Here is a 23,888-nt window from a genome sequence, read left to right as displayed (position 1 = left end):
CAGGGCCTGGCCAGGCTTCAATGGCTGAGCTGTTGGCCAGCGCACCTCTCTGGCAGGGACGGGCATGGCTGGCTCTTTGTGTGGCTAACGAGGGGGCCACACCTGGCCCCCATCTGGTCCCACCCAGATTGCACCTTCCTCTGCTATTCGAAGAGACTCTCCTGTATGTCTGGTAGATCTGACCCCAGAGACTCCATCTCCATCCCTGAGACTACCTGGTCCTGGCCCCTGGAGTCAGTCAATTTCAAACCAAAACCAGGTTTCAAAGGAGACAAGTGAATCTTGCTTCGCAGAAGCCTCACCCTAGACAGTGTCTCTGTGCCCATGGGCACCCTAGAAGTTAGCACCCTAGACAGTGCCTCTGTGCCCATGGGCACCCTAGAAGTTAGCGCCTCCTCCTGTCTGTGGCTGCTGGGACCCCGCGCCTACCCACTCCAGGCCACTGTCCAAGAACACGCAGCACAGCAGGAGGAACGGGGATGCCCAGAAGGTGGTTAGGAACCAACAATGCAGGTCCCCGAAGCAGGGGCGTCCAGGGTGCACGCGGGCTGCAGAGGCTGGCCACGCCCTCCTCAAGCCCTTCCCCGACCCCTGCCCTGCGGGAAGGGGGTGAGGTGTCAGGGCGAAGGTGGACGGAGCGTCCACGGGCAGGACAAGCCGAGGCTGGCTTCCCCGTGGGACTTGAGAAGTCAGGGAGGCTGAGGGCTGTCTCCTGAGGTCAAGGTCTGGGGTCCAGGACCCCAGAGAGCTGCCTTTGCGGGGTGTGGCCCCCTGGCGCCCGGCCCCTCCTGGACTGGTCACTGGAGTCGGTTAGGACTTGGACTTTCCGCCAGAGACGAGCAGGGAGCGCAAAGGGGCTGCGCCAGCCCCGCGGGGGTCTGGGGCGGAACGCGGGGAGGCTGTGGGCGGGGCCGGGACCGGAGCGGGGGGGGGCTATGGGCGGGGCTGGAAGCAGGAGCCTGGGCTGGGGTGAGGGATCCGGGCAAGTCCAGGGGCCGTGCCGGGGGCGGGGCGCTGGTGGGGTGGGAGATGGAGAGGGGGAAGGGGCGGGGCCGAGGGCGCACGGGGTGGGCGAGCCGGGGCGGGTCGGGACTGGGGTCCGGGCTGGGGGCGGGCCGGGGGCGTGGCGGCCTTCCAGGCTCTGGGCCCAGGGCACTGTGCTCACCGCGCTTGGGCGAGTGTCTGTAGGGTGGACCCGGCGATCAGGTCTCCGCGGTGCCACTTCGGGCGCGGGCAGGAAGCCGGGACGCTCCGCGCCTGCAGCGACCTTGGGCTCCGCGGACCCGGCGCGGGCACCTGTGGCTGCGTCCTATGGCGCACGTGGAGGCGGAGGCCCCGGGGAGCCGCTGGGGCCGCCTGTGAGCCAGGGAGCGGAGGAGGCACCGGCGCGCACGATGTCGTTCCTTGAAGAGGCGAGGGCAGCAGGGCGCGCGGTGGCCCTGGCGCTGGTGCTGCTGCTGCTCCCCGCCGTGCCCATGGGCACCAGAGTTCCGCCGCGGCCCCTGCTCCCGCTGCAGCCCAGCATGTAAGTAGCAGGAGCTGGGAGGGCTCGGCGGGTCGTCCAGAGACCCCGGGGCCTCTGGAGGCCCGTGGTGGACGGAGCTCCGAGGCTTTGTCCCTGGGGCTCCAGAACAATGGGCTGTTTGCGTTAACTGTGGAGGAGGTGGCTGAGACACAGGGCTTCAGCGTCGAGTCTGGGGCCCTTCTGTGGCAGGGCCCCTCGCCGTGTCCCCTCCCCCTCTCCCACTCTCCCCTTCTTTTGCTCCGTGATGTGGGTCCTGCAGGCTCAGGCAGATACTGTACTTGGAAAGCGGTGAGGAATCTGGGCCCCTTTCCGGGCAGGGTCTGGCCCCAGAGCCCGGCTGGGAGAAGGCAGAGAGGAAGCCGTCTGTTCCCGCTTCCCTCCAAAGCCTGTCTCCTGGGGTCTGGGGGCCTTCGCAGGGGTGAGCCCTGCCCAGATGGGGGAGCTGCATGGAGTTTGTCTGTGTGGTAAACACGTGTGCTTTGGGCTGTTGGAGAAGGAATTTAGTGCCAGAATGGGCAGGAAGAGAGGGTCAGGGAGCCAGCCGAGATGAATTTAATTTTGAAAGATGATTCCCCAACGGGCCGTTTAGCCGTCTCTCTTGAACAGCAAATCAATCCTTGTGTTGGCCTCAAAGGAAAACTGGTGCGGCAGTAGAGGAGGAGGAGGAGAAGGAGGAGGGGAGTCGCTGGCGCCCCCACCCAGCACTGCCTGGCCTTGCTGGGCAGGGGCGGGTGGGCGAGGGCCAGGCCCAGGTGAAGGCCTCCTGTCTGACAGCCTCCCCGTCCAGGGGCTGCAGAGGGGCCCTCAGGCTGTTCGTGTCCAGCACTCCCCCGCAGGGCCTGGTGCTCAAGGGCCTGCCACAAACCTGGCTATGCAGGACTGAGCTGCAGCTGGCTGGGGACTGACAGGAGAAGCTGCCACGTCTAGCTGGTGGAGGGGAGGGGGTCCAAGCTCCCAAGACCCCACCGTGGGTCTGGCTTTACTCCAAGAAGTAGAGGCCTTTTCAAAGCCGTGCTGTCCCTGGGTTGGGGGCCTTGGCATCTGCAGTGTGAATGGCCCTAGTCCTGACTCCACATGACGGCGGGACATTCCTCTTTCTTGTGATTCCAATGCCTTTGTCTGAGGAGAGCTGCAGGCTCAGAAGGGACAGCACAGTGGCCTTTGCTGCTCAGCCACCTCCTCCTGGGACCAGCCAGGGGCTTCCAGGGGCATAGGCTCCCCAGAGTCGCAGGGGTGGGCTGCTGCTGGGCGGAGGTGGATGTCCCACTGTCTCTGCTCGGATGTCCCTGCTCTTGCGAGGGGCCTCTGCCACCAGTGCACTGTGGAAACTGTCGGCGACCTTCCTGGGCCCCCTGCCAGATTCAGACTTGCTGGGGTCTCCAGGAGAGGAGTGGAGGGTCTGCTTCCTGTGTTCTGCCTCTGCACCTGGGCTCGGGAGGCCCTTCGTGACCCTGGGGCAAAGCCATTTGAAATGGTGGAAATGGGTTGCAGCAGAGTTGGCTCTCTTTGCTCATCTTTTCTCCAAACCTCCCCTCCTCTCCCTTCTCTGTCCTTCACATCCTGCTTTTCTCCTGGGGAGCCTCCCTGGCTGCAGTAAGTGGCGGTGGCTGCACTGGGGGCCTGTGCCCCTGGTTTATCTTCTTGGCTGCAGGCATATCCACTGGGGGCCTCTGCTCACAGATTGTCCACCAGCGAGAGTCTGAGTTCTGTGACGGTGGCAGGCATGCCTTCCACAGGCCTGTTGTCCTGTAAGCACCTGGCATGTGCCTGGACATGCAGCCAGGCTGCCGTGGGCCGAAGTTGACGGGCTGAGTGAGTGCGGGGACCCTGAGCTGGACCCTGGAGAGGTCCCCACTGGGCTGTGGAGTGCAGGGCCTGTTCTGAGGCTCACTCTGTGTAGCAAAAGGAGGAGGAAGCTGTGGGCTCTGGTACGGGGGTGGGGCAAGGGCGCTCTTGGCTCCCTTACCCCAGAGGAGCAGGCCAGATCCCAGAGAGTGCTCAGTCCCTGCTGATCCTGTTCTCCCCATTACCCTTTCCTCCTGGGAATCTGATGAGCAGGCAGGGCCTGGCACAGGGCAGCGGCACCCCCTCTGGCTGAGTGTTCCTGAACCACTGGCTGCTGAGTTGAAGCCTTACTGCCAACCTCCTGTTAATGCTAGAAGCTGGGGCCTCTGGGAGATGCTGTTGGGGGCAGTGAGGGGGGTGCCCTCTGACTCGCAGATCCAGGTGCTTTGCCCCATCGCTGGAGCGGGCGGAGCTCATCTCTCTGCTGATTCAGGTCACTCCAAAGTGAATTTCCGCTATGAGGAAGGATGGCTGGCCTCTTTCCTGGGGCCTCATGCAGGAGGCCCTAGGCTGCTGGCTGGGCATCTGGGAACAGGGTCTGGGAGAGGGGGGCCGATTGCCCACCTGCTAAGGCATGGACCCGCAGGGCTCAGACCAGCCATGGTTGGAAGCTCCACATTTTGGAGACCCTGAGAGGCACTGCTGGGCTGCAGAGAGGAATGTCTGCTTCGCGGGGCTCAGATTCTCTCTGATGGAGTCCCCTCTGGGCAGCTGTGCTACAAAAATCAAAAATGGCCAGTGCTCTGGAATCAGCTAATGATATGAAGCCTCCCCTCCAGGGCGGGTCGGGCCCTGCAAGCTCAAGTCCAATCTTGCAAGTAGCTCTTTGGATCTACTGGTGCCATGGGCTCCAAGGGCCCCATTTGTGAGCCTGAGGCCTGCAGGTTGTCAGCAGGCCTGCTGCCCGACCCCAGGGTGTAGAAGGCAGCTGTTCTCAGCCTCCCCTTAGGGCCCTGAGTTTCACAGCACGTGACCTGGAGGGGAAGGAGTTCTCACTTCTGTGAGCTGCTGCCTTTGGGGCTTCGAGTGACATTGTTCATTGTCTCCTTGTCTACAGGAGGGTCCGAGGGGCCCCAGGGCAGGAGCTGGGCTCCCCCAACCCCAGGGCCTTGAGATTCCCCCCATGCTGGCTGCATGGGGGCCTGGGAAGCATAAGCAGAGGAGAACCATGCTGGTAAAAACGAGCCTTTAAAAATAACCGCGAGGCTGTTGGCCTGAGCGAGCCCCGCCTCCAGGGCTGCTGTCCTGAGCGAGGCCCGCCTCCAGGGCTGCTGTCCTGAGCAAGCCCCCCCAACTCCCCCACCGCCCATGCCTCCCACAGGGGTTTGTTCAGGGGCTGCATTCAGCCAGGCTGGGGAGCTGAGCCAGGCTGGCTGCCCGGTTTCTGGATCTCCCCCTCCCCAAACTGGTGATGCCATCGCTGGGCCCAGACTGTTGCTGCCTGCCCTGGAGGGACCCTGCAGCGTGCCCATCTCTTGCCCGTGGAGCACCAGCTCTGCCCAGGAGCAGATGGCCCGCCAGCTGGGAGCATTCCGCCTCCGACTGCGCCGGGTCCACTTTGTAGTTTGGGAATTCCTGTTCCACGCCCCCAGATGGGAGGCAGGATCCAGCCGCAAGGAACAGAAAGGCCTGGGACTCTGGTCCTGTCAAAGGTCACCAGGCGCTTTATTGGGTTCTCCTCAGACCCATGCGCAGCAGTGGGAGGTTTCTTTTCGTCCACTCCTCTGCCTGCCCTCCCCCTGCCACCTTCATCCTCCCAGGTGGGAAGGCCGCTGGGGCCATGTGTGCGGTGCGGGAAGGCCACCGGGGCTGCGTGTGCGGTGCCGAAGTCCCCAGAGGAGACAGTCGTTCCCACACTCGCCCCCTCCATCCTTGAAGGCTGCCTTGAAGGCTTGATTGATGATCAATCAGTTTTGTTGGGGGTCACTGCAAGAGCCACCCAGGAGCTGCTTTCAGGGATCATGGCCTGGCTGGGCAGGGCAAGGCCCCTCTGGCCTTGGGGAGAGCCGTGAGGCGGGGGGAGTTATTGGGGAGACATAGGACGTACCAGGCAGGCAGGGGCCCAGAGAGTGATGGGTGTGACGTGCGGGAAGGGCTGCTGGGTGGTCCAGGGTGGGGTTGGCAAGGGGTCTCGGTGAGTCCTTCAGCATTGTCATCTTGCTGGTTAGTGGCAGCTGAGATTGCTCAGGTTTGAGGAGGGCCAGGAGGGACAAGAAGGCCCTTCAGAGGGGAGCACCCAACCCCTCAGGACCTCCAGCCCCGGCCATGTCCCTGAAGTCTCCAAGTCCTGGAGGCCCGAGCTGTCATCACGCCTGCTTTCCAGATGCTGAATTGAGGGCTCAGAGATGGTCAGTGACTCCTCAGGCTACACAGCCAGGCCCCAGGCCTGGGGTGTCTGTTGAAAACCCAAGCTCACCGCTCTGCCCTCTCTGTGTCATCTCCATCCTGAGATGGTGACAGAGTCCCTTCACAGTGGCTGCCCTCAGCACAGGGGCCATCGCAGAGTCAGGGGCTGGACCCTGTAGCCCAGAAGCTCGGGGATCATCGGCCTATTCCGCCCCCGCTGCTTCCGTTTTTTTATGGCAAGGAGTTCAAGGCCACTTGTGCCCAGGGCTTGCTGTGGGTAAGTGCGTTGCAAGGCACAGGGACGGCAAAAGCGTTCAATGCCTGTAGCAGTTCCTATGGCCCACTTTTGAGGTACAAGTGACACTTTTTCCGGAATAAACAGTCCCAGCATCTGCAGTAACATTAGCTCACACCTGCTGAGGGCTGTTGGGAGACCTTTTTGTGTGGGCTCATCTAACCCTCATGACAACCTGGCAAGGTCAGTGCTGTGAGTCCTCATTTTACAGGTGAGGAAACTGACGCAGAGGTTCAGTAACCTGCGCGTCTTAAAGATGGGGCGTGGGGAGCTGAGATTCAAACCCAGGCCGCCTGGCGGTGAGACCTTGCTTCAAACCGCTAGGCCTGGGGTTACAAGCTTGACTGTGCTCTGGCATCCCCTGGTGGGCTTGGGCAAACACACACAATCCTTCCTTCCCTGAGGAATGCTGGGCCCCACCCCCAGAGTCCTGGATTCAGTGTTCCAGGGTGGGGCCCAGGAGTGTGCATTTCTGCAGGTTCCCAGGGGGGGCGGCTGGTCCTGGCCGGGGGACCCCACTTTGAGAATCACTGCATGATGCTTTGCAGCCCTAGAGCCCGATGGTCGGTGGGGTGGGTGCATTCATCATGAGTTCTGCCCTCCAAGATGTGCTAGTTCTTTAAAACACCTGTCTCCGATCCCAAGTTTGACACTGTTACATGAAAGCGTGAATTTTTAAGTTTCAGGGGGACAGAGTATCTGTCAGTAGGAGGAGGACGGGGGTGGCACTGTCCCGGGAAGGGTTGGGGAGGGATCTTCACGAAGGGGCGCAGGAAGCACGGGGGTGTCACCGTGCAGCCGAGGCCATCCCTTGGGTGGGGGCTGGGTCCTGGAACCTGGAGAGAGTGGGCACGGCCCCCACCCCTGACAGGAGGGTCACACCCCAGTGCCTCTCCCGCATCTCTTGCTGGTCCTCCCATTGACTAAACCCACCTGGCAGCCAGAGGGCAAAGTGTGTAAATGTCTGAGTGTGTGTGTGCCTGTGTGTGTATCTGTGAGTGTGTATGAATGGGAGTTTGAGAGTGCATATGTGTGAGTGTGTGTGAGTTTGTGAGCTTGCATGCGTGAGAGTACAGAAGTGTGTGTGTGCATGAGTGTATGTGTGTGATTGTGTGTGTTTGTGTGTGTGTCATTGTATGAGTGTGTGTATGTGTGTGATTGTGAATGTGTATGTGAGTGTGTGAGTGTGTATGAGTATGTGTGATTGTGTGTGTGAATGTGTATGTGTGTGATTGTGTGTGTGTATGTAGGTAATTGTGTGTATATGTGTGTATGGGTAAGTGTTTTGTGTATGAGGGTCTGTGATTTTGAGTGTGAATGTGTGATTGTGAGTTTTTGTGTGATTGTGGGTATGGTAGTGAGTGTGATTGTGTGTGAACATGTGTGAGTGTATGAGCATGTTGAGTGTGTAAGCATGCATGTGAGTGTGAATGCGTGTGATTGATGTGCTTGTGAATGTGTGTGATTGTGTGTGTGATTGTGTGAGTGTGTGAGACTACGTGTGAGTGCATTGTGTGAGTGTGTTTGAGTCCATGTAAAGTGTGTGTGATTGTGTGTGTGGGTGTATGTGATTGAGTATGATGAGTAAGGGTGTATGTGACTGTGAGTGTGTGATTGTGTGTGGGTGTGTGTATGAGTGGTTGTGAATGCATGTGATTGAGTGTGAGTTTGTGTGTGACTGAGAGTGTGAGTGTGAGAGTGTGTGTGTGTGCAGGTGCTGGGAGGATGTGATCCACAGAGGTCAGCCTTGGGTCACAGCAGGGTGGGGTGGGGCAGTGGCCCTGGGGGCTGTGAGACCATCCCCCATGGGTGCTGTAGTCTGGGGGTCAGGAATGAAGTCAAGACCCAGCCCCAGGGAGGCTGAGGAGGGCTCTCCCTGGAGACGTGACCCTCTGTCCCTGATCCATCCTCTGGTCCTGCCCCCTCCCCTATTCTCATTCTGGGATCCGTCATGGCCCTTGGGACACAGAGGCCCAACAGTGCTGGGGGAAGGTGGGAGAGACCTGGCCCTTAGTCATCACCATTAGCTGGTGACCTTGAGCAGATCAGGGGGTCACTGTCACTTCCTCCCTGGGAGGGGAGAGATTTGATGATGTAATGTCAGGAAAGAACCTGGTGCTGGGCACAGAGGAGGCACTCCTGAATGAGTCACCTGTTCCCCAGCTCCCAGGTAGAAATAGTTGGGGTTTTTGGAAGTCTCGCTCTCCACCCAGGTGAGAGTTGTCTTCCTGGTGCAGGAAGAGGCAATGGCAGAGCCTTTCCACCTGCCCTGGGTTTGTGCAGCTGATCCTGCCTAGCTGGAGGGCCCCATTGCTGTGGAGGCTTCTCGGCTGCAGCTGCCAGTCTGTCTGGGAGTTGGTGGGGAGCCTGGACCCTGCTCATGGCCAGAAGAAGCTCTGCCCTGCCTCGTGCCCTGCCTTGTGGCCCTGCCCTGCAGTCACCTGGGCTTGGACTCCGGGAATCAACGCTGCCTCGGGTGGGCAAGCCTCAGCCCTGGGATGGGGTGTTTGGGAAACTGCGGGAGAGTGTGGGCAGAACCTCTCGGCAGGAGGTCACGGGCAGGACGTGTCCAGCAGCAGCCCCAGCCCCTCTCGGACTTGACTGGAGACCTGGAGCTGGACTCCGGTCCCAGCCTTCATCTGCCCCTTCGTGGGTGGGCAGCTGGAGGCCAGGGTCCCTCCTCCAGGTACCACGGCAGCCTGGTGGAGCCCCTGCTGTCCCGGCTGGTGAGGCCCTGCCATTTGCCATTTGCTGCTCTCAGTTTTTGCCACCGCTGTGTTGGGTCTGTGCTTTCTGGATTTGTTCAGCACAAGGGGGTGGGCTGATGTCAGAGGGGACACAGGGCTTCCCACACAGCACAAGCCCCAGGAAAGAGGAAAAATGAAGTCCTCCATTGCGAGAGCCTCCATCTGGGAGCGGCTGGCCTGGGGCCAGGATGGCTGGACAGGGCGGGCAGTCTCTGAGTGCTGAGTGGCGGCGGCGGGTTAGGAGCTCCTGGCAAGGCCTGGGCGGAGGGCGGTACCGAGCCTGGGCAATGTTCCCGGGGGGTGGGGACCTCTCATGAGGAGGCTGGGGGAGCCCATGCCACCTGCTTGCCCCCAGGAGGTGGGAGGGGCTCTGGCGGGATCTGCCAGGCTTGCTGTACCTGAGGCTGGAGGGGAGACACCGGCCCGCACCAGGTGTGCCTGGCCCTGGTTCTGGGGAGCAAGTCCCAAGCTGGGAGAGCAGGACAAGCCTCTTCTTTCCTCTGAGGCCCCCTAGACATGACCTGACGCAGTGGGACACGAGCACAGGAGCCTTGTCCTCTTCCCCCGAATTTGCCTCTGTGGAGCGAGCCCGCCTCACCCCTGGGTCAGGGCAGGCCAGGGGCGAGCCCCTGCTCTGGAGGTGCTGGCCTGTGTGGCTGTCTTTGGCAGGTCCCTCCCTCTGACACTTCCCCCCACAGGGCCTGAGTCCTTTCTCCACCTACTCTGAGCCCGGTGGGGTCTGGGTGGCTGGCTTAAGGCACCTGTCCTCGGTGTGCCCCCATCCCCTGGTTTATGCAGCCTCTGGGCTGGAGAGGCCTTGGAGGGACCTGAAGGAGCTTGGCAGGGATGGGGCTGGGGTTTTCACCTACTCCTCCAAGAGCAAACACACCAGTGCGGGTCATAGGATGCCAGGGAGCCGCTGACTTCACAGTGGATGGGCCGGGTTCACCCCAGCAGTGTGCCCCAGCAGCATCAGGCCTGGGGACATCTCTGAAGCGAGGTGGGGAGGGCTGGGGTGGGGAGGACAGATGGGCCAGCGCTTGGTCCTGGATTCTGGACGAGGCATGACTGTGCCTTGAGGCCACAGTTCCTGTCTGTTGAGGCAGCGTCATTGGTGGCTGTGTCTCGAGGTCTTAGAGCCCTAGGAGCCACGCTGTGGCCCATGAGGGGGGGATGTGGCAGTCATCTTGCCTTTTCCCCTGAGCTCCTGTGCCCTCAAGCCTGGGTCCCACAGCTGGCCTGGGGCACTGGCATGGGCACTGTGCCGTGGAGGCCTGGCCATAGGTCTGGACCTCACTCCAGATGAGCTAACACCCAAGGCTGGGGGTGCAGGAGGGGTGGGTGCTGCCGGCTGGGGGTGATTGAGGTGCTGACTCTGTGTCTCTGTTCCAGGCCCCACGTGTGTGCTGAGCAGGAGCTGACCCTGGTGGGCCGCCGCCAGCCGTGCGTGCAGGCCTTCAGCCACACGGTGCCGGTGTGGAAGGCTGGCTGCGGGTGGCAGGCGCGGTGCGTGGGCCACGAGCGGAGGTAAGTGCAGGGGCCCATGTTGGAGGAGGGGCTCCATTCACACAAAGGGCGGCACTGACCACCCAGGAGCTGGGCAGCTGAGGCTGGGACCCCGTCCTGGTCTCGGGGCCACGCACACCCCCTGCCTGAAGCATGAGGCCTCTCCCACCCTCAAGGTGGGGCTGCCACGGGGCTACTCACATGCTGTAGCCCTCTCCTGTTTAGCCACGCACCTGAGTCCTTTGTGAGGGATTTGTGGAGGAGGAGGGGCCCAGCCCAGGAGGATGCTGGCCACGCAGGAAGGGGAGAGTGGTCTCAGCCTGCTGGAGGCCCGGTAGGAGGCTGCTGCTGCTTGGCCCTAGGGCCTTGTTCCCAAACACACGTGAAACCTTTTACTGCTCAAGATTTCATTTCAACACCGAACTTGAGTGCCTGTGCACACCTCTCCCCCTTTTATAGATGTGGGCTCTGCAGAGCTGGCCCTGCTGCAAAGCAGGTTGTGCGGGGAGCTGGCAGCTACCCCATGTCAGGTGGAGGGTTTCCGTGTGTCTGGGGGAGGGAAAGCAGGAAAGCGCTCTCAGATAAGAGCGTGGCTTAGCTTCTCAGCCTGGGATCTGCAGAGCAGCCGAGGCCCTGCTCTGTGCTGCTCTCTTGGGCGTGGGGTCCATGTGGGACCCCTGCACCTGCTGTGCCCGCTCCAGGGGACTCCGGCAGCTTTCCGGTCAATGCATGTTTGCTGTGCAATTCAGATGTGTTCAGAGTAGAGGAGGGAAAAAACTGTTAGGCAATAATGGTGGTTCTCACTCAGGGGCAGTTCTGTCTTCCTACCCCAGGACAGTGGAGATGTGGAGTCAGGTTTGGTGACAGGTGAGCTGGGCAGGCTGAGGGGGCCAGGGATGCTGCTCAGCATCTGCAGCACACAGGACGACCCCCCGAACAGATGACCCGGCCTAGTGCCAGGAGGGCTGAGGTTCAGGGACCCTGAGCAAAAAGAAGAAGAAATCTCTGTTTTCCCCAAAATAGCAGCTTGCAGTCTATCCTGACCGTCACCCATGCATGGATGCAGGCCGGCCCTGTGGATGTCATTCGTGCGTGGATGCGGGCCAGCCCTGTGGATGTCATTCGTGCATGGGTGAAGGTGGATTTACCTGCAGAAATTTGGTTGCATCAGCCAGGTCTCCTGCCAATAGCTCGTGGTGGAAGAGCTCCGTTTCTAGAAGCAGCCAGAAGCCATCTGAGCCCAGGGCTGGAGAGAGTGCTGGTGGCCGGGCTGAGGAAGTCCCCCTGTCATGGGGGTACGATTTCTCCATTGTGGTCTCCAGGCTGGCCTGAAGGCAGGGTGGGAGCAGCGTTGCTGATGTGCCAGGGTCCTCAGCCTCCTGGCAGGGCACTGGGCGCAGCCGTGGACAAAGTCCCCCTGCCTGGTAGGGGGGCACTGGCAGGGGATCCCCCCCCTGGCATTACCCAGTGCAGGGTGTCTGGGCCTCTTCACCAACCCTCCCTCCCGAAAGGTGGCCGTTCTGCCTCAAGGTCCCGGGCTTGTCGTGGGGGAGGAGCCGAGGTCCACCTCCGAGGACTCTGGGCTGTTCTCACCTGGCCCCCACTCCTGGGGGAACCAGAGGCCTCTTACCACCCTGGTGCCGGGGAGATGGGCGTCCTGTGTGCTGTACTGGAACCAGCCCCAAGTGAGGTGGTGACACGCGGCCCGGGCCCCTGTCCCTTTGGGATGCTCCTGGGGCTGTTCATGGGCACAGGGTGCTCCTAAATCCCACGTTCCCAATTTGTGTCCCCTCCCAAGCTGCTGGGGGCTGAATCCAGCTGTGCAGCCTCGGGGGAGTCTCCTCAGATGCCAGGTCCAGATGTCACTCCACGCGGTGAGACTTTGGGTGGTGCCTGGAGCGCCAGCCTGGGGCCTGCTCCCTTCACCCCTCCCAGGAGCCAGCCCTGTCCCCCACCCTCCGGCTCCTGCCTGTCCTTCTTCAGAGCGTTGCTTCTTCTCCTCTGGCATCAGGAGTCCCCGTCCCTAACCCTGAGCCCCTGCCCGTCTGCCCTCGAGCCCCCAGTGCTTACGACCTGGTTCCCAACTCACTGTGGAACTGGTGGGGACCCCAGCGTCCCAGCTGGGCTTTGGGTGGCATCACAGAGGTGGGCACGGGCCACTCCTCCTGTGCCCACGGGGACAGCTTTGCCACACAGCAGATGCCTGGGTATGTGTGGCTGGGCTCAGCAAGGGCAGGGCCGCTCATTGGCTTGGCCACCATTCAGCTGGGGCACTGAGCATTTGAGGCCCCTGGGTTCTGGGGAGATGCAGGGAAGGTGGCCCAGGCTGCCTTTAGGAGGGCGCAGAGGGGCGAGGGCCGGGCAGGCTCTTGGCGCTGCAGCCCAGGCCGGGGCAGCTGAGGCGGGACCCCAGAGCACTGTGACACTGAGGGGTGACTCAAGGGTGAGCTGGTGCCATGGGAGGCTTTTGGTTTCATCGCTGGCTCCACCCCTACCAGCCTGGCGACCTCAGCCTCCTTTTTCTCACCTGTGAACTGGGCTGACAGTATCTCCTGGGCCTGGGGTCGTGCCTGTCAGAGCCTAACCCTTTCTGGGCTGCCTGGCACAGAATGGGACTCAGAAACGGGGTGCCCACACGCAGAACAGCTCCAGCAGGGCAGGGGTCAGGGGCTGGCCTGGGCTTCCTCAGGCCTTGGAGTGAGGAGCAAGCATGAGTGCTGGCCGGCAGGGCACCACGCGCGCCCCTCAGCCTCTACACACCTCCATCTGCCACCTCACCAGCCAGGCCGAGACTGCCGTCAAGCCCTCCACTGTCACACGGCTGGGTGACTGGTGACTCAGGCTGTGAGGCCACAGCTGGGCTTGGTGGCAGGCACCCTGCCCTGGCCTAAAGGGCGCCACATGTGGCTCTGAATGTTCAGCTTTGCCTGTGGTGTGCCCGTGCCAGGTGGTTGGGGCCTCATTGTCAGGACCGTGTCCCCAAGGGTTTGGCTTCTGGCCTTCTCTTTCTGTAGTGATTCTTCTCCACTGGTAATTCTCCAGTTGGTTGGGGCAGGGTGCAGGATGGCTGAGAGCCGAGGGCGAGAGGCAGCAGCTGCGCACCCCACAGCCCGAGGACACCCTGGCTTGCCTGGTGTAGGGTCACCCTCCTGCCCTGGACAGACAAGGAGGCATCTCCTCTCCTGAGCTCTGGGCGGGGAGGCCAGCAGGCTGGATGAGCCCCAGTAGGGTGGGAACCTGCTGAAGCCTCAGTTTCCCCACCTGGCTCACAGCAGCAGTGAGGATTAGATGAGCCCCCTCCCCGGGCTGGCCCCGCAGTGGCTGTGTTGTGGTGTTGTGGTGGCTGCGGTCAGAAGGGCAGCAGGCGTCAGCCCCTCGTCTGGCTTCTGGGCTGTGGAGCCTGCTGCCTGCCTCAGGCAGGGCCGCGGGGTGATGGGTGCTCTGGCCCGGCCCAGCCCAGAGTAGGTGAGGCTGTGAGTACAGCTGACAGGGCGCCTGGGTGTTCAGGGGTCTTGCCCACAGCCCCCTCAGTGGGTACTTCCCTGACAAACCCGGCCGGGGGGCCCTTTGAATAAAGGGGCTCCTGCCCTCTGAGGAGCAAGATCCCTGAGAAGGAAGCGGTGGGGGAGGGGCTCTGATGGTGGAGCTGCCGCTCAGGTCCCTCCCCCCAGGCCCACACTCCCTGAGCCGTGGCCTCCACTGTGAGCTGGTGGCTGCAGAAGGCAGAGGAGTGGGCACCCGGGGGCGGCCTCATTACCACGACGACCCCCGCCCTGCGTGAACCAGCTCCCCAGCGTTGGAGCCTGTGTGAGCTGGTGCTGGCTGCAGGGGAATGAAGGGCTGGTCTTCACGGGGGCTGCCAGGGCTGCAAGGGTCATTCCCTTTCCGGGGGATGGAGGGGGTGGTCAGTGGCCCAGGGAAGCAGCACGTAGCCCGGCACCACTGCAGCCTGAGAGAGGGGATAAATATTTACCATGCACAGGCCCAAACACTCTCAGCTCTGCCAAATATTGTTCACCGTGGTGGTCGGTTTCTGTCCGGGCAAGTGGTTTCATGTCCTGCCAAGACGGCGTTTGCAAGGCGCTCCCAGAGCGTCTCTTTGCAGTGCTCGTGCATGAGTACGTGCTTCCGGGAAGCGGCCCGCCCGCCGGCCACTGGCCCCGCTTGTTTGTTGGGTCAGGGTCCCCAGGGCCCACCTCCGGCTTCCCATGCAGCAGCCCTGGCAAGCTGGGGGTGTTTTGTTACCCAGAGACGGCAGCCCGGCTGCCCTGGCCGCTCCCAGAGGCTCAAGGGCCCTTGATCCCAGGCTGTTGGCTGGGCCCCTGGTCACCGCCCCTGCAGACAGCGGCAGAGATGGGGCAGGGTGGCCGGCTGTGGGGTCTGCAGGCTGCAGGGCAGGCCAGGGGTGGGTGCATCTTCTACTCCTTGGATTTCTCTTTCTGTGTCTCTCTGTCTTGCCTCTGTCCCTCTCTGCCTCTCTCTCCATTCTCCCGCTGCGCACATCCGCGTGAGCAGTTGTCCTTGCAAACACAAAGGCCTCAGAACCTTGGGACCCCTGGGCAGGTACCACGTGGTGAGCAGTGCCAGAGTTTCCTGCCACTGCTGCAGTGAGCCCCGACAAACCAGGTGGCTTCAAAACAGCAGGGCTTTATTCTCTCCCAGCTCCAGAGGCCGGAAGTCCGAGATCAAGGTGTGGACAGGCTGGGCCCCTGCAGGGGCTCTGAGGGGGTGTCTGTCACAGCCCCAGCTTCTGCTGCCGGCTGTCTGGGAGTGCCTTGGCTTGTGGCCACCATTTCTGTCTCTGCCTTCCTGTTCACACAGCCATCCCCTGTGCTTGCGTCCAAATTTCCGTCTTATAAGGGCACCAGTCACTGGATTAGGGCCCCCCATCCACTGTGAATGACCTCATGTTAACTTAATTGCAGGTGAAGCAAAGACCCTATTTCCAAGAAGTAAGGTCACATCTGGGCGGACCTGAGTTTGTGGGGACATAAGTCACTGCAGAACAAGCAGCGGGAGTCAGGGCGTCAGAGTGGGCAGGTGGCACAGGTGGCCATCTGTCTTGCTGGTCCTTGCTAGAGTGAGGGTGGAGGCTGTTTGGGCAGCGGAGGGGTGAGGACCCAGGCGTTGGGGCGGCTCCCTGAGGAAGGACAGCAGGGTTGGTGGGCAGATCCTGGGGCTGATGTGACCCATGCTCTGAGGAAGCAGGAAAGGAGCTTCCTCAAGAGGCAGAGAACCTTCCAGAAGGCAGAGGAGTAGGCACCCATGTGGCCAAGGCCTCGTTCCCCTGATGACCCCAGCCGTGCGTGAACCAGCACCCTGGTGGCAGTGGGGCCTGTGTGAGCTGGTGGTGGCTGCAGGGCAATGAGGGGTTGGTCCTCATAGGGGCTGCAGGGTCCGCAGGCCGACCAGCCCTCTCCAAGGGTCTTTCACTTTAGGGGGCATGGAGCGGGTGGTTGGCGGCCTGTGGGGGGCAGCTCGAGTTGGAAGAGGCCCAGGCAAGAAGGAACTGAGACTTAGGAGCCCCGGGCTGGGGGTGTGATGGTGGGTGGCATGCTGGGGCTGTGTGGGCTGGGGTGTCCCACCTCCCACCCTCCCTCTGCTCTAGGTTTGTAGCTGTCTCACTCAGGGCAAGTCCCAGAGTGGGAGAGGCAGGCCCCTTGCCAAATGTTCTGCCAAGACTTCCCATACGTGGGGGCTGGTGATGCCTGCAGGAGCAGGGTGGAGATGGGGGCTGGGCAGGGGATGGCGCAGGGTGCCCTGGGGTGGAGACAGGGGCTGGGCAGGGGATGGCGCAGGGTGCCCTGAGGTGGCCGGGCTTTGTGGGCTGCACGGTGCTGGTGGCCTGGGGCAGCCTCTGGACTTGGGGAGGAGGACGGCATGTCCTCTGGGTAGCTGGAGTCTCTCTGGCTGTGGGCACCTTCTCAGGCTAGCCAGATCGGGCTGCCCATTCCCAGGAGGACACTGCCGTCTCCTGGGGGGCCCTACCATTTTCTGTTCAGCCTTAGTGACAGCCCCAGCCCATCCCATCCGAGCAGGAGCCAGCCTGTGGACCAAGGCTGTCCTGGCCACACTGCCTCCGGGAAGCCCTCCCTGCCTGCCCACCATGGCGCCTCCTCTCTGACCTGGGCCCACACAGGTCTTCCTGCTATTCCCCAAAACTGCTTCCTCCAGGTCCCCTCTGTCTCCCCAGCTCAGCTTTGTCCTCGTAGGTGTAGGGGGCAGTGGCCATGGCACCTGTGTGTGGGGCTCCTACTGGGGCCGTCTGCTTCACTGATGGACTCAGAATGTGGAGTCTGAACTGGCACCTCCCTTGCCTGGCACAGCCCACCCGGTCCTGGGCACCATGGGCCCACTTGGCTCATCCCAGAAATCATTCGGACTCCAGGGCTGGGCACTTACAACTCCCCGAGACGTTCACAGACCTGCCTGGCACTGAGAGCCGAGTGAGCAGTGAGTTGTGCGTCCCAACACCAGCCTGGAGCCAGGACCGCCATCAGGAGGGAGACGGCCGGGCAGAGGCAGTGGGGTAGTGTGTTCCCGGGTTGCATGCAGCACGAGGCCACTGTCGCTGGCTCCAGCACGGCCCCTGCTGCCTCCATGCTGCCCCCTCATTCAGAAGAGCCTGGCTGGGCATTGGCATCAGCCACCCCACCCGGGAACCTTGGTGCTGCAGCCTGTGCCGCTGGGAACCCAGCTGACGCAGAGTCAGTCTCCCCAGAGGTGCAGTGAGAGCCAAATACAGCCAGTCCCGCAATGGTAAGCACTTCGCTTCTCTCTTTCTTTCTAGAACCGTCTACTACATGGGCTACAGGCAGGTGTATACCACGGAGGCCCGGACTGTGCTCAGGTGCTGCCAAGGGTGGACGCAGCAGCCCGGCGAGGAGGGCTGCCTCTCGGGTGAGTGCCGCCTGTGCCTCCCTGCCCTCCCCTCCGCCTCCACCCCAGAGGACTCAGCAGAGCTATGAATCTGCCCCGGGCCTGGTGGGGATCGCCCTTCCCCAGCAACACGAGAGACTCAGGGGCCACTCACTCAGCAACGCCACTTGCCAAAGGCTGCAAAAGCGACGTCAGCGAGGCTGGCAGAGCTGCGGAAAGAGAGAGCTGGGGCCGGGTGGGGTCAGTCCACTTTGCTGGCTCTGCCGGAGGACGGGAGCCTGCCATTGGCGGGGTGTCTGAGGATTTCCTGGGGCCATGCATTGGTGTCTGTGGTTCATGTACTCCTGAGCCTAGTTCGGGGTTCACCTGCCACACCACACTCACGCCCAGCTCCCCGAGTCCCTCTCCCTGCCCTGTTTCCCTATACCGTGTTCTCCCAAGGCCAATCTGGGCGGGGTGGCGGGCCTCAACTTCAGTGGGTGCGAGGGAGCCCCTCCTTTCTCTCTCCGTTATGTAGCCAGCACAATTTGAGAGGCCCGTGCTGCACACAGCCTGACCCGGGCAGGTGCTGATGTGCTGGGGCTCAGAGGTGGGGGCCCAGGACTGGAATTGGGTGGTCTGAGCTGAGTGGGCGGCTCTCAAGCCTCTGCTTTGTAAAAGGAATGGGGCTCACAGCTACAGAGATGTTTGGGAAGGGTTTCATGCATGGGGACAGAAGCCCTGCTGGTGAAACAGCCTGGGCAAAGGGGTCAGTGTCCCTCCCTGGGAGGGGTCAGTCCAGAGGTCGTGGGACCCTGTCCCATAAAGCCGGCCTCCCCTAAAACATCGAGATGGCATCCTGCCAGTGAGGGACAGGCCGCACCGTGGAGTGTGGCTGGGAGTCACGCACTCCCCACATTTTTATTTTGTTACTTTTTATGTTTATTTTTTAGAGGCAAGGTCTCTCTGTCAACCAGGCTGGAGTGCAGTGGCACCACCATAGCTCACTGCAGCCTCAAAATCCCGGGCTTGAGCAGTCCTCCCACCTCAGCCTCTCGAGTAGCTGAGACTGCAGGTGTGCAGCACCGTGCCGGAGTAATTGTTGTATTTTTTGTAGAGACAGGGTCTCACCATGTTGCCCAGGCTGGTCTTGAGCTCCTAGGCTCAAGCGATCTTCCACCTCGGCCGTCCAAAGTGCTGGGATTACAGGTGTGAGCCCCCATGTCCGGCCAGCACTCCCCACGTTGAGGGTTAACGGGCAGTGGGCTCCCCTGGGCTCCGGTGACAGGAACAGAACCCAGCTCTAGGGGTCCTTATGGCAGGTAGTTGCCTGGAGCCACAGGGGCTCTTCTCACACAGGAAGCATGCGGGCTACAAACCGGGGCTGAAGTCGCCCATCCTGGCTCGAGCTCCAGCGGGAAAAGGGGAAGAGAAGGGATGATGGCCATGTTTTTCCAGTAGAGGAAGTGGGTAATTCTCTCCAGGAAGGGAGGAGAGTAACAAGCAAGAAGGAGGCGATGGGGCCACTGCTGGCAGCAGGGTGGGGGGTGCTGGCCAGCCGCCCCTCGGAGGGGATCGCAGCCCTCACTGTTGCTGGTGGCGCCTGAGATGTGCGTTTCTCTGCTCCTGTTGTCTGGGAGGAACAAAGGGGTCTTTTTAGTGGGGAGGGGGCAGACATCAAAGCCAAGATTCTCCCAGGTTTCCACTCCGAGTCAGGGGTTCTGGGGCCTGCCAAAGGGGATTCTAATAATGGGGGGAAACAACAGGCAGCTTGGAGCAGGGCGGGGGGCGGGGAGAGGAAGTGGGGCTGCCAGCCCGAGTCCCCAGGGTTTACTGGGGGAGAGTGGGCTTTTTGCTCCCAGGAGGGGACTTGAAGGCACAGCTGCATGAATGGCTGGGGTGGGGGTGGGGGTGCCCCTGGGCCTGGGGTCCTGGGTGGGGCGGGGGTGGAGAGCCCGGGCAGGGAAGGCAACTGCAGGTAGAGGTGTGCGTGGCCGCGTTCCCCCGATGCCGTCCCCTCTGAGCCCCGAGCTGGGCTCTGGCTATCCTCGTGTATGCCTTGTGTTCATCTGCCTCAGCAGTAACCGTCTCAGAGTCAGGCTCGAGGGCAGCAGCTGGGCCGTCCCCTGAGGCTTGTTCAGCCTCTCCCCACTGTGGGGACCTCAGTGTCTCGATGGTCCCAGCAGGGCCTAGCGAGTGTGCGCATCTCCATCACCAGCCCGGCTTGTGGTGAGCTTCGGGCCCGTCCTGCCAACTCTGTCTGCCTGTGCCGTGGCCAGGCACTAGGCCGCCATCCACGTGTGGGTCCCTGGGGCCTTAGAAGAACGTGGTGGCTCTGCCCTGGCCTGGCCCTGCTGGCCGGAGTGGGGTGGAGGACATCTTGGCTGAGACCGTCTCCGGGGCAGCCTGGGCTGGGCTGAGGCTGGCGGCAGGGAGCAGGGGAGGGTGGGGGTCCTGGCTGTCATGGCGGCGGAGTCCCCACACAGATCCTGGCCTTGGGCTTTGGCTTTCCCATTGTTTTTAAACATTCATTTTTAGCACAAAATTTGCTTGTTTGTATGTTTTACTTTTGCTTGTTTTCATGGCCCCGGGAATCCCTGTGATCTCCTTCTCTGGCCGCTCCCTGTTCACCCCCACGGCTGGGTCCCAGCGAGTGAGGGGGGCGGTGGGTGGGTGGAAGTCAGGGTTCACACAGGCTACGCCTGAGCCCCAAGGGTGGGAGGGGTGCTGCCTGGTGCGTCCTGTGCTAGCCATGGAGTCATTCATTCATTTGGTCACTCAATTGTTTGCTGGGTTTTGGCTCAGCTGCTGCCGAGTCCTGGGGGTTCAGGGGACCCTGGCAGCAGGTGCTTGCCCACGTGGAGCTCATGGCTGGGACGCTGACCGTGAGCAGATGCTTCTCATTTGGCCAGGGTGTGATGAGGCCTGCGGAAGTGAGGATGAGCAGATGAGGGCCAGCAGGGGCCTGGGGGGTGGTGCTGGGGACTGCGGGAGTGTCTGGGGGGCTGCCCGGGAGCCCAGAACGTCAGAGAGGGAGCAGTGAGTCAGGGTCAGCGGGGGGCCTGGCCAAGGCTTTTGGACCTCCACACACCACGAGGCCTCCAGTCCAGGCAGGGAAGCCTGCAGGCCCTTCCTCAAGCTGCCCCTCTCAGGGCAGTGGGCTGCATGCCGGGACCCACAGGCCTGGGGGCACTGTGCCAGCCTCCCTCTGGACCGGCTGCTCTCCCGGGGCCACTGTGTGAGGTTGTTGGGCTGGCCGGGGCTGGGGGCTTCTCTGCATCCCACAGGAGTGCCCTGGCAGGGCAGAATGGGTGGCCTCAGGGACCCTGGCCTGGCCTGACCTGAGCCAGCATGTGGAGCAAGTGTTCGCTGATGGGCCGGATGCCGATGCCCGTCCAAGCAGCCAAGAGTGGAAAACATGGCTCAGTCCTGGGCTCAGTTCCCTCCAGGTCTCTTGTGAGCTACGAGACCTTGGTAGCAGCCCCCACCAGCCCCCTCGATGGTGCCCCATCAGGTCCCTTGTGAACTCTGAGGCCTTGGTAGCAGCCCCCACCAGCCTCCTCGATGGTGCCCCATCAGGTCCCTTGTGAACTCTGAGGCCTTGGTAGCAGCCCCCACCAGCCCCCTTGCTGGCGCCCCCATCCGGTCCCTTGTGAACTCTGAGGCCTTGGTAGCAGCCCCATCCGGTCCCTTGTGAACTCTGAGACCTTGGTAGCAGCCCCCACCAGCCCCCTCGTCCGCGCCCCCATCAGGCCTCAGGCTCCAGGACTTGGGTGTGGCAATGCCCACCTGAAAACCTGGGATTAAATGAGTCACTTCATATGGAGCCTTTGCTTGGTGCCTGTATACAGTAAGCGTCAAGCAATGCCAGCTCTTGTTCTTAGAGGAGGAGGCCTGGGTGAAGCCTGCTTGGCCTGTGGTGGCTCCTGTTACTAGCAGTGACAGTGACAGTGGCACACACGGTGATTTGGCACCTTGGTCACGGCATCCCTTGGCCAAGGGCTTGGGTGCAGGGGCTTGTGAGCAGGGGTCTCTGAGGACCAAGCCCAGGGCCTTACCCCCTGCTCGGTGGTTCTGGGATGTCTCTTCCTGCCTCCCAGTGCTCAGCTGAGGCTCTGCTTTCCCACCCTGGGTGAGCTGAGCGTTTCCGACGCCACGTTCCAGCTCTGTCGTGTGCTTCCCATCTCTGCCAGCTCATGCGAGGAGGGCGGGGCACAGCTGCTGGTGGGGTCGGAGGCTTGTGTTAGGTGGGAGTCTCAGGGTCGCTGCAGGTGCCGAAGACCCTCAGCCCCTGGGAGGCTCTGCCTCTGTGGGGTCTGCTGAGAGTCACACATGGCTGCTCGTGGTCTCCCCAGCCAGTGTGCCTGTGGGCATTGGGGCCGCGCCCAGCCACGGTCCTCCCTGCTCCCTAGCCCAGGGCACCGCTGTCCTTGTGAGCTGGAGGATGGTGGTGGGGTGCACGGCCCCTGTGCAGGACAGACGCTAACTCTTTATAGAGGCCCCTGTGCGGGACAGACGCTCACTCTTTAGAGGCCCCTGTGCAGGACAGACGTTCACTCTTTACACGGCCCCTGTGCAGGACAGACGTTCACTCTTTACACGGCCCCTGTGCAGGACAGACGCTCACTCTGTATTTACACGGCCCCTGTGCAGGACAGACGCTCACTCTTTAGAGGGCCCTGTGAGTCAGGGCTTGGCTCTGTCTCTGCCCTCCCTTTTCTCACCCTTTGCCCCTTCCTCGTTTCTCCATCGCCCTCCAGCCCCTGCTGGCAGGGGAGGGAGAGGGGAGGCCCCTGAGCCGATGATGTCCCCCCCCGCCCCCAGCCATTGTGAAATTTCCTTGCTTCGTGTGACCTGGACACCCGGCCGTGGAGGACAATATCAGGGCCTGGGAGCCCCGCCGTGTTTGTGTAGGAGCGAGGAGTAGGCTAACGCCCGTGAGACTGGCCGGAAGCTGCTAATCGTGTTATGATTTCTCTGAGAGCCACTTACTTAGTGCCAGGCGGGGTGGCGGGGCCTCATGACTGGGGCTTCCAGAGCCCACGACGTCCTGCAGAGCCTGTGGCCCGGGTGCAGTGGGGTTCAGGCCCACTTCTCTTGCTGGGGGGTGTCCTTCCTGCTCAGGGATTCTCTGAATTCCACTTTTATCCTGGTCCAGTGCCGGATTTTTCCCAGACCCTGCCGATGTTTCAGCCAGAGTCTCCCTGGTCCTGGCAGCACCATTTACCTTGGGCACCCCTCCTCCAAGCCGGGCTCCCCAGTGGGCAGGGTAGCAGATGAGCGCCAGCCTGGAGCAGCTGACTTGCCAGTCCTTCCACATGCACACCCTGTGCTGGAACTGTGGAGGAACAAGGCCCAGGAATACCCTGCCTGCAGCACCCCGTACCCCGCAACTCCTCATATGGGTTGTGCTGGCCTGGCCCAGGGGAGAGGGAGGCCACTGGATGGAGAGGCAGGGCCTCAGCGTGCAGTTAGGAGCTGCACCAGCTCCGGGGGCTGTGATGGGCACTGGGAAGGGATTCTGTGGTCCAGTAAGCGCTTCCTAAACCAGAGTTCAGCAGATTTCTTTTTTTGCAGGAATTTTCAGAGCCTTTAATATGCGAATGTGCACTGTGGATTCCTGAGGCAGACTATACAGGCTTTCCCAAACTAATTGCACCTTGAATCTAGAGGCCATCTTAGAAAAGAAAAATAAAGAAGCCACAAAGTCCCAGAGATAAAACGGTGCCGTAAAGTGTGTTGAACGGGGCCGATGCAGGCGATCCACTTGACACACGGTCATGGAGGCCCGGCAGCGGCTGGCATGGTGCTCTGGACCCAGAGGGTAGCAGTGAGCAGAAACCTGCACCTGCCCTGACCTCCTGGGGCTCCTGTCCTTGCAGGAGACACTGAGGAAAGGATGAAGCCATCAGTGAGAAATGCTACAGAGAAAAGTGAGGCAGGAGGAAGGGGCAGAGGGGCCGGGTGGTGCTGGCTTGGATGGGGGTCCAGGAAGGCTCCTCTATCCAGGTGGTGGTGGTCTGCTGATGTGAGGGGTGGGCCTTGCACGTGCCTGGGAAGAGGTCACAGAGTAGGGAACACAAGGTGCAGGGCCCTGAGGCAGGATCTTGTGGCTGGAGCAAATGGGACGGGCGTGGGGTGGGGGGCACAAGTATGAGCTCCCAGGGCTGCCGCATCAAGGGACCACGAGCCTAGCACTGAAACCAATGTGAATTTACTCTCTCACAGTTCTGGAGGAGAGAAGCCTCAGATCAAGGTGTCAGCAAGGCTGCCCGCTCCTGAGGCTCCGGGGTAGGGTCCGTCCTATCTCTTCCAGCTTCCGTGGTGTTCCGTGGTTGTAGACACCTCATTCCCCGCTCTGCCTCCATCTCTACATGGTCATCTCCCCTCTGTGTGTCTCTGGGGCCTTTTCTAGAGGCCGTAGGGCCCACCCTAATCCAGCAGGGCCTCATCTCAGTCGTGGTATTCATCACATCGGCAAAGACCCCAATTCCAAGCAGGGTCACATTTAGAGGTCACAGGAAGGCAGGAATATTTGGGGGACAGGATTCCCCCAACCACAGGGGGATAGGCCTGGGGCCCTCATGAGGGCAGGGGCAGAGTCTGTGCAAAGGAGGGGCTGGGCCTGCCGTGCAGGGCAGTGGTGGGAGTGAGGGCTGCTTCATGGTGGCCCTCGTGAGAGGTGATAGGGCTCAGTTCAGGGGGGTCAGGAGGTGCAGAGAGAAGGGATGCGATTCTAGATTTGCAGATGGAGCGAGAACTGAGT

The 23,888-nt window shown here is 61.8% G+C and overlaps 1 protein-coding gene across 1 annotated transcript in view; it reads left to right on the top strand.

Moving 5' to 3' along the window:
• Positions 1-1,160: 1,160 nt before the first annotated feature.
• The window catches only part of MEGF6 (multiple EGF like domains 6), a 122,264-nt gene continuing 99,536 nt past the window's right edge, over positions 1,161-23,888 (top strand). The window contains exons 1-3 of the mRNA XM_030805743.1: positions 1,161-1,525; positions 10,151-10,285; positions 17,055-17,164. Of these exons, the coding sequence (XP_030661603.1) occupies positions 1,395-1,525; positions 10,151-10,285; positions 17,055-17,164 (376 nt within the window). The 5' untranslated portion in view covers positions 1,161-1,394. The remainder of the gene's footprint in view (positions 1,526-10,150; positions 10,286-17,054; positions 17,165-23,888) is intronic.

This window comes from Nomascus leucogenys, chromosome 24, assembly GCF_006542625.1.
Source record: "Nomascus leucogenys isolate Asia chromosome 24, Asia_NLE_v1, whole genome shotgun sequence".
NCBI classification, from domain to species: Eukaryota; Metazoa; Chordata; class Mammalia; order Primates; family Hylobatidae; genus Nomascus; species Nomascus leucogenys.
The sequence above is the reverse complement of the archived record's forward strand: the minus strand, read 5'-3'. Positions and strand labels throughout refer to the sequence as shown.